The 10,543-nt window shown below is 38.0% G+C and overlaps 1 protein-coding gene across 1 annotated transcript in view; it reads right to left on the bottom strand.

The window, feature by feature from the left end:
• LOC107750356 (catenin alpha-1) overlaps nucleotides 1–10,543 on the bottom strand; it is a 108,537-nt gene that overhangs the window by 79,263 nt on the left and 18,731 nt on the right. The window contains exons 5-6 of the mRNA XM_016565709.1: nucleotides 7,211–7,330; nucleotides 5,517–5,786 (exon numbers count right to left, since the gene is read on the bottom strand). Coding sequence (XP_016421195.1) covers nucleotides 5,517–5,786; nucleotides 7,211–7,330 — 390 coding nt within the window. The remainder of the gene's footprint in view (nucleotides 1–5,516; nucleotides 5,787–7,210; nucleotides 7,331–10,543) is intronic.

The following is a 10,543-nucleotide window of genomic DNA, read 5'->3' on the forward strand; positions in this document are numbered from 1 at the left end:
AGAAGTACTTAAAGTGTATGGAAAGCAAAGTTACAATGATATAAAATTAGTGTCATCATTTTTTTTTTTTTGTATGTTCACACTTATGTTAAAATGACATTTTCTGATTTGTGACATTACTTTTTATGTATTAAGCAATATCGTATCGCATATCGAATATCGCATTTTTTAACAAGGTATTGCATATCGCTTTTTTCTTCAATATCGCACAGCCATGCCAATATCTTCTGATGATTGCTTTAGTTTTAACCAGGGCTTTTTGTTGCTCAGGGCTAGTGCTGGGCGGTATGACCAAAAATGTGTATCACGGTATTTTTCAAAATTATACCGGTTTCACGGTACAAGACGGTATTTTTTTTCCGCAACGTGATCTGTGTGTGTGACTGCACTTAACATCAAACTGCTTCTGTTTCACACAAATGCTGGCACAGACGTGCATGTTCGACTCGCTTTGAACTCGTGCATCTTCGGAAGCGGAGCTGCGCTGAAAGTTACAAAAAATGTCGTGCATACCGCCACGCGAAACGACGTCGCGAGCACTCAAAGTGAACTTCCGCCAACACCGCGACGACGTCATATTTGCCGCGCGCACCTAAGCGAACTTGCGGACGCGTAAATCAGCCTTGAGCGTATGTGCGTTAGATACAGTGAAGACAGCGCGTTAGTTTAGAACGTAGAGTGTGTTAATTTGTGCGATGATAACCTACCAGTAATGTAAATGATTTTTTAAATATATTAGAATGAGTACATTACAATATAAATTTATTAGAACAAGTACATTATTATTTATGGGCTTAAAAACAAGATGCAAACAATCAGAATATTGTACCTGGTGGGGAGTGCACAATGTAAACATGAAACATATGCCATTACCTATATTGTACTGTGGTAAAGTTATGGAGGCCCTTCATTATGCAGAGGTCAGCTGAAAAAAAGTCGCTAGGTTTGTGAGTATGACTATTCTATGGAAAAAAGCAACTAAAAGGGTCTGAAAGTTGCTAAATCTAGTGCTAAAGTCGCGCTTGTGTGTGTGTGAGACGCGGGAGCTGATGGCAGGGGGCAGTGGATATTTTTTGGCGGTCAATGTGGATATTGTGGAAGAGTTCTTCTGTCATCACGTTCTATTAGTTCTACAGCTTCAGTTTCGGAACTTTAACGCTTAGTAACACATACAGCTGTTCCCTCACCACAGTGCAACAGTGAAAAGGGACCCCTTTCAAACAGTGTCGCGTTCCGAACGTTGTTTAAGCGACATACACCGGTATTGCGGTATTTTAAAAATTCATATCATAACAAAAATAAACACCGGTATTCGGTATGAACCGGTATACCGCCCAGCACTACTCGGGGCCCTTTGTGTTGCATTCAAAGCAATACAGATCCCAACAGCCAAGATTAAGGGAAGCAAAGCTGGTTTTACAACAATTATGGGAAACAAGTCTTGGTGATGCTTCAAGATGCTTGGTGATGTTTTCATTCTGTTAGCCACAAGGGCAATTGACTTAGCAGCCTTTCACAAAGAATAGAACAGAGGGGTTTAGAGACGTGCCTTTAAAGAGTTTAGCAGAGAGTTGTTGGAGGGAAAACATTACGTAATAAACTCCACAGAGTGAGCTAATTATGTAATTCAACATTTTTTCCATTTTTGTATGGATTCAGCATTTTATGATTTCACTTATCTTTGAAAATTATCTAATGAAATTAATTCTGCAATTAATTCTGTCAATTAAAGCTGCAAAAGACACCCGCATCAGCAATAACTGGAGACCCAAAAAAAGTCATCTAGTTATTAAAGGCAAATGACAACAGAGTTAGCTGACATTCAATTATACAAAACTAAGACTATGATGGGTCTCATCATCACTGGAAATCATTAAAGAAAGAAGGTAGTACGGTAGTAATAATTCAGCTTTCTATAGATCGATCTGACAAGATGAGCTCTATACAGCATTTTAAAATTCCCTAGAAAAGCAGCAAGCAAGGTCAAGTGTAAAAACTGGACCAATCACATAGTGCAGCACAATCAATATAATGGAGGTCCGAGGGTTCCGATAATTCTAGCAGCCACAGGTACGGATAGAGCTGCAGGCTGCTAGAAATCTCGACGTGCTTTGTGCAGAGTATTGATTGGCTAAGAAGGAAAAAAAATCAGGACATTTGCTTCACTTACAATTAACCATGTTACACTGTTAGACTTGGGTCACCACAAATGCATCGTTTTGAAAACTCTTAATTCATTTAAAACAGCTCAGATTAATTGCCTCTCACAGATACCCAATCTGATGAACCATACGCAAAAAAAAAATCTATAAACTTAATTTTGTTGCCAGCATTAAATTTTGTCTCACAGTGCATCGGGCCGCCTGGCTTCACATGATTAAATTATCACTTCCTAATGGTTTTGAGCTGAAAAGGACAAGAGAACAGCAAATGACAAAGGCCTGATGCTGTGGAATCCAGCCCTGGGTGTAAAACAAAGAGGACCGATACAGTTGATAAGTTCATCGACAAACGTAACAAACAATGCATTGTTGGCACCAGTCAGAAGCAGAAAAAAATAAATTCATATCAGTTAATTGTTGTAGAATGATGAGGGATAATTGCAGCGTGTAAAAGGGAAAAAGGGAATGAGAGATGGGTGGAATGGAGAGAAAGTGAGAACAGAGAAACTGACTCATGCTACTACACCTACAGCTCTCTAGGTGACTAATGAATTCTACATTAATCTATCAACTTCCAGATGTATTCGCAGTCAAGTGGGAAGATTAAAAAAATTGGTGATTTGGCACCAGTCAGAAGCAGAAAAAAATTAATTAAAAAAAGAGGATGTCAGTTAATTGTTGTAGAATGATGAGGGATAATTGCAGCGTGTAAAAGGGAAAAAGGGAATGAGAGATGGGTGGAATGGAGAGAAAGTGAGAACAGAGAAACTGACTCATGCTACTACACCTACAGCTCTCTAGGTGACTAATGAATTCTACATTAATCTATCAACTTCCAGATGTATTCGCAGTCAAGTGGGAAGATTAAAAAAATTGGTGATTTCATCCTATGAGAGTGAGGAAGCAAAAAGAGACAAGATAAATAAATATATATATCTATATATAAATGCCTTGTAGGTAACGGAGCATGTGAGCCCCAGAGACAGCAGGTTTTGAAGATCAGAGCTTTCTAAAGTCCCTGAGCTCAGAGCCAACAACCCCAGGGACAGTTTGGAGAAACAAAATGAGCACAAAAACTCACAAAACAAGACAAAAACCCATTACCCATTATATATACCCATTATAATTAAAGGCCCCAGAACTAAGGATGAGTGCACACTTTTGCAGAAGACAAAAAAAGAAAATCAAACGGTGAAAGAACAGAGTGACATGGTTTGATTTGATGTGCGAGTGCTCTCTTTAGCGGAGCGACGCCACTTCTGACATCACTGTGTGCAAAATTTTTCAACAGCTAATCGAGGCAGAGGAAATCTGATGAGCAAACCCTCTCACCACAAGAGACAGAGACAAGTACCTGGGGTGACTGATTTGTTGCAAATTTAACAGGAGGATGCTGAGGAGGTTCACCTAATTGACTTTACTCATATTGCCCAGGCAAACATATATGATACATCATAACAGAATTGTTGATATGAGCTGGACTAATAGACGCCCTCTAATTAGGGATGTTAGAGATTAAATGAAGTGCTGTGCTAATCTCTTAAAGACTTCTCTCATCATTATTTCATGACAGAAAGCATCCATTTCAAAGCAGCAAATAAAAACAGTATATTCTGCACATCAAGAGCAACAGTCTGTAAACACTCCTCTAGCGTCTTCAAGCTTCATTAGAGGCACCTGCTTCAGTCAACACAAAAACTACAGATTCAAACAAATTGTACTTGAGATCAGCAGAGAGGGTGGGAATTAAACACCCGCTTCCAGCAGTATTTTTTTTTTGTTTGACAAGGCAACTAAATTGTTAGCTTAGGAGAAAATAAGTGTACAAAATTTATATTTATTTTTATATATTTATTGAAAAAAATTCACTAATTTTTTTTTTACATTTCTTTTCAATATATTAAAAAGAAACATACCAAAACATCTTTAGAAAATATCCTAACCAATGCAAAAGAAAACAAAAAACCTACCAGCTTGTCAAGATTTAATGCTTTGTTCAATTTCACAGGCATACTGAGCTGAAAAAAAATGCTTGTAAAATTCTGCATTTAGCAGTCACTGTGGCTAATGGAAATAAAAGGTTCAATTCCCACCCTGTCCATCAGGAACAAACTATTCAACAATATCTATTACTTAAAAGTACAGGTTGCATTTGCTAGACCAACAAATGCAAAAGTAATATGTGCAGGCACCTTATGCTCAAAAACACAGCTAGTACCATTATAACCTACTTTTTTCCTTTTAGAAGATCTCTATGGCAACATTTCAGTTTGTGCATATCTTTTGAATTTATTATTTCACTAACTGATTGTTTAAAATGTTGAGAGTGCAACAGACCAAAAACGGTTAGACTAATGTTCCGCATCCTATTCCGGAAGGAGACTAACTGTTCAAAGCGCAAACAAATGAAGGATAGCTAATGATCACTTGCTACCCTTAACCCCAAATTAAATTTAGAGACTCTGATCTGAACTATTTAAAACATGTCACATAAGGACATAAATGTACTGCTTAGGAAGTCAAATTGTCATGTTATTTCCCGTAAGTTTTTGGTGTTGACCTGACTCAACCCTGCAACAAAAGTTCAAACTTGTGAAAGACTCTGAGGTCAGTAGCTCAGCTTTGTTTGGACATACAAATTTAATCTGATCCAATCCTGGATTACCGTCTCCTCGACACAGTTCAATCACACACTGGATTTGTCAACAACTCGCTGCTCTCAAGCTCTTGGTTGATAAAATTGTGTGGAGCAGTTGCAGAGGGTGATGCAACTGCTGTTAGATCCTACACACAATATGCTCATCTTCATCACTAGCTGCAAAACAACTTTGCGCTTTTCACAAACCCAAAAGCAGAAATTGACAAACTTTCTAATGAAGATTAAATATTGATTCAGCAATTAAAGAATTTTTAATACGTTAAGTCAAGCCTAATGTCTGCAAGGAGCTGCATATTTCATAACTCTTCAATATAACCTTTTCCATGAATTCTGAATATTTCACGATCTATAATCCCATACCTAAAGCTGGACCAAGCCATTCACTGACTTTTCACACCCTCACTGAAAAGAGCATAAGCTTTCCTGTTGCTCTACCCTTTTTGAGATTAGCACCTCAACGCAGCATGCAGTATGGCATCGGTCCCAATACAACTGGCCAAAAAAGCGCCCATTCCCTAAATGACAATGCTCACAGAGCACATTCCCTTCAATCAGAGGGAGGCCAATTCTCAGTTTAGTCTCGGTCGTGTTGCTGAATGACAATTCTTCACTGACACAGCTTATTAGCTTGCTATTTCTGTCTGGATCAGAGAAACTGGCCCAAAAACGTGACGTCAAATAGCCCACAGACTTACATCAAAGTTGTTGAGGGCGTAGGCCAGCTCTCCTCCACCTGCAGACTGGGAGAAGCTGGAGTCATCGCTGCTGGCAGCCTGAGCTGCATTAGATATGCCGGAGACAGCGTGCTGCAGCTGCTTGTAGATGAGGTCCCGGTTGGCCTTGTACGCGGCCACGTCTGGGTGCTGCAGACAGGCACGCGAAGCCGTGTACAGCATGGGAACGTTCCTCTGCAGGACGCCGCGAGCTGCCGCCATTTGGTCCTTGTGATGGACGTCCTTGAGTTCCTGTCATATAAAGAGGGAGAATTCAGGGGTGATGTTACCGGCCTGTCATAATTAGGACATTAACCTGTTAACCCGCACCGGCCAAAGGGCGTGTTTAGGCGTGTCTATGCTTTTAATTACCTTTGTTTTAAAACAATATTCAATCAACTATCATAAACTATATATCATTTGACAGCTAAAACACTCAAGATCCATGTTCTGAGCTTGTTTTTTAAATCAATACAGAACCCCCAAGGGCCCACACATGCTCATAATCAGATCATGACCATACAGCCTGGCAAATATGCCATGTAGAAACACATGCCATGTGGAACCCAAGTAAATATGATCACTTCTGTTAAGTGAGCACATTGGGTAATTTGTCTACTTTTTTTATTGCCAGTGTACATAAAAATGAGTCAGAAGGAAATCGTTTTTTTTTCCTTCAAGCCATAAGTGCCACATTTTTAAGACGACGTGTCAAGTTAATAATCAACGGCCTGCTCCATATGCACTCCGTCTAGCTGTTTGAAAGAGGGAATGCATCCTGCGTGAATGCCCTCTAATCTCTGAAGTGTTGCTGTTGCTGCCCCATACTTAAAGTCAGTGTGCAGCATTGACACAAATTGCTGTCTGTCAGAACACAAGTTAAAGCCAAAAAATACATGTTGTGTCCAGTTTGAGTATAGTTGACACAGGATTCTGATCTATGTGAAATGTTTTGAAGATGGGGGGAAAAAAACAGGGACAATTTTTGTGCTTTCATGATTGATCTTTGCTGTCAAACCTGAGATCTCCCAAGTGTGGACTAGCCCTCACTGAAAATGACTTCTGTTCTCAGTGGAAAAAAGCATAACTCCTGAGACGGAAGTAAAAAAAAAAGTTTAAAAAGTTAATACCACAGCAATTTGCACCTTGGGAGTGAGGCTGTAGCATCTGCCGACTGATTCACAAAAGTATAATCTTAAAAGGGCCCAGTGTAGCATGAGAGGGGAAATCACACTGAATAAATAAAATGAACAGCTCTACTCCATATTCGAGTGGAGAAATAATTAGTATTGTCAAGATATAATAATCTCTCTCTATTGCAAAACAACGTTCTTTCTATTAATCAGTGAGCTCACCTGGAAAATTCATCCTGAAATCCATCACTGCTGAATACTGCTTATCCTGATAAGCCCCAAAAAATCCCAAAGACCCAATTCTCGTATCATTTAAATGGATTTTGTCACTCTAGCTGCTCCAACCCAGTCTTGCTTTTCCCCTCCCCGACCGGTACAAAGAAGATTGTTCGTGCTTACACGCGTCAAATCTTCAACCAGTGCTACATAGCTCCTTATTGCACATGTGGGTGGAGGATGCATGCTATTCGAAGTCAGTACATCCCCGAATGAAATCTCCTCAGATTATGAGAACATTGGGTACGAGGAGTGGCTGCATTTTACCTGCTGCCTCTTGGCTGCCATCATGTTCAGTTTGTCCACCTCCGGTTTCAAAGCTTTGTATTGGATACCCAGGTCCTGCTCAGTGCCAGCGTTACGCACCTTCACCAGGCTCTCCTCAACCTGTGGATCAAGCATAATAAACCATTAAAGAAAAAAAGTCTTAATCTATGGTCTATGTTCTAAGTGCGACATTTGAAAATCATTCATGCGTTTATCCTGCAGGCTTTGTATTTCTTAATCACCATAAAACTCTATTAAAAGGCCCTTCTGGGATATATTAATATTTAGAACTTATTGTGAGCTTTTCCTCTTTTTATTGACAGAGACCAAAGAAAGAACTGGAGAGAGGGAGAAAGATCAGACCTTACTAGCTGGATATATAATAAAACATCTAAATACTACATAAATATTTCATTTACAGTATATGCACACATACATATATAGATATAAAAATGTACATAATATACACATGTATTATATATAAATGCATTGATCGCTGTGCTGAAATAAAAAGGAGAAAACAAAGCTGTAAAAATGAAAAGGTATCAATATGAAATTATTGTACTGAAAAATTATTAGTGACATATCCAGTGAGCCAGAAAATCTGCCACCTACATTCAAATTGTAATCAGTGCACCTGGTGAAATAAAAAAAAAATAAAAAAATAATAATAATAATAATGTCCAACTCTATCATGATTTTACCTTTCATAGTTTATTCTAATTAATTCAACAAATGCATTAGCCAAATCATTAGTAAATTAGTCAAAATCAGACAAGATAAATATTTCATGGTCACACAAGCATACTTAAAAAGCTTCTCATTTGATAATTCAAGCTGAGCTCCCAGAACAATTCAATGAAGAAAAGCAGCAAGAAAAACAGTGCCTACTCTTCCAAAAAAAAAAGCTTCTGCTTCCACTTCCATCATGAACTTCAAGCGAAAAACACTGGCATTAAAATTTAATTGTAACACTGAAAAAATAATCCACTTGTATCATATCATATATTTTCAATGAAGGGGGACTTTTCACAGCCCTGCCAACATGGTGAAATCATTTTGTGCACAAACATGACAAGACCTCTCTACGCTGCATCAGGGACTACACAAAGTGTGATTCAATAGTGTGTTGCTTGCAGAAAACAGAAAGTGGATGTAATCTAGTTTGTGCCAACAACCTATAGACTAATTGCAAACAAATCTGACATAAAACCTAGGTGTATGTGAAACACAAATTGTAGGCTACAGGAATGCTTGCAATATCCAGCTTCCATGCAGGGCTTTCTTTTTAAATATGAAGTGTTAATATTCACACACAGTAACTGGGTTTGCCGTGCATTTAATTACTGTTGGAGGAAGTTCAAGAAGAGTTGGGCAGTAAACCCAGAGGGTAATAAAATCACTGACACCAGTGCAGATGATGAAGGGGGTAAATAGGACTAAACTCAGGCATCTTTTTGTGTGCTTTACCCAGCCTTCTGGACCAAAGTCAGTTCCCTGCGGTACTCCCTTCGGCTTTAGCTTTTTCTCAGATCCAGAGACTGACGAGGGGTAGAGATAATGAAGAGGGTTATAAAAGGAAATTTGAAATCAGTGGTGGACTGAGTCTAAGTGATACAGCAAGATAATAAAGTTCAAAATAACCTTGCTATCAGCCAACTACAAATGTAAATGTTAGCACCAGTTAAACGCACAAACACATTTTGGATAATTTTCAGCTCAAAACTTTTTTGAGAAGAGTTTGAAAAAGTGTCATATTTCAAAAAGACCAGCCTGATACTTTGCCAGAGAGTTTCTGCTGGTTGGCATGATGTGAGCCACTCCAAAATGAAATGGAAATTGCTGGGCACATACTCTGCCCATTTTCACATAACCCCTCCAGGCATGTCTAGAGTGATCAAAATGTTAAAAGAATCATTCACCCAAAAATGAAAATTGTGTCATCATTTACTCTCGACAGACACCAAAGGTTCTGATATTTCTTACAAGTGAAACGTGACATGCAAATAAATATGCATATGCATGAAAGAGATTTGTGAGCTACAGCAGAGGGTAAGATGAATAGTGAATATAATGACTTAAAGCTAATGTATGGCTTCAGAAAACTTGTATTATAGGGTGAGAATCATATAGACCGCTTTTATAGGCACTGTTTTTAAGAATGAAAGCCCATGGTTATCATATATCATGGAAAACAGCATCTCTGATGTTCATTTAATCTCCACACAGGTCTGGAACTACACCAATGTTCCAACGTTTGGGCTCTGTAAGATTTTTAATGTTTGTGAAGGAAGCCTCTTATGGCTCACCAATTATTTGACCAAAAACAAAGTCATACTGAAATATTATTACAATTTAAAATAACTTTTCTATTTTAATATATTTTAAAATATATTTTATTTCTCATATGGCAAAGCTGAATTTTTAGCAGCCAACGAAATTTTATTTGCATATTATTATTATTATTCACTTCAGAAATCTTTATAATTTGCTGCTCAATAAACATTTCTTTTTATTATCTATGTTGAAAACAATTGTGTTGCCTAATTAGGGGTGTGCGATATTGAAAAAAAATTATATATTTTTTTTTATCGATAACGATAATTAGACAATATTTTGTCGAGTGTGTTATCGTGCTGATATCTGACTACCGTGGATAGCTGCAGTTTTTGATATTCTTCATATTCTGTGTGGTCAGTTCACATCAGTGATAGAAATTTATCTTTTCATAAGTTTAAATTGATTTATACCTTTTATGGGCAATTTTACCTTTAATAAAGTCATGTTTTTCTAAAAGTGTGCATCTTTTGAGTCAAATTGTTACATTTAATCAGTCAATTAGAATAATAAGACATTTAGGCTGTTACCAAACAAATGAAACCAGTATCAACAAAATTAATCTTTGCAGAAGTTGCATCTGCAGTGGCATTTAGATGTATTTACACACCGTTTAATGCAGCTCAGAGGGACATGATGTGCTTTAACCTGCAGTTACAAATGCATAATGTTTTTATATTTTGAAGGGGTGGTTCACTGCTTTTTTTCTAGGCTTGATTGTGTTTATGGGGTGCAGTCTAGCATGTGTTAACGCTTCATTTAAAAAATAAAAAAAAAACGCATTATTTTTCACATAATTTACCTTTATTCCACACCGCTCTGTCCCTTCTCTGAGGCCCTGTCCACAAGAACGCGGTTATGTTTAAAACTGCTGCTTTTTCTACGCGGTTTGGCCGTTTGTCCAAACGCAAACGCAGTACCAGGTCACTGAAACCGAACATTTTTGAAAACTCCTGCCAGGGTGAAGATTTTCAAAAACTCCGGTTGCAGTGTTAT

This window comes from Sinocyclocheilus rhinocerous, unplaced genomic scaffold, assembly GCF_001515625.1.
Source record: "Sinocyclocheilus rhinocerous isolate Xijiao unplaced genomic scaffold, SAMN03320098_v1.1 scaffold1053, whole genome shotgun sequence".
In the NCBI taxonomy this organism is placed as follows: Eukaryota; Metazoa; Chordata; class Actinopteri; order Cypriniformes; family Cyprinidae; genus Sinocyclocheilus; species Sinocyclocheilus rhinocerous.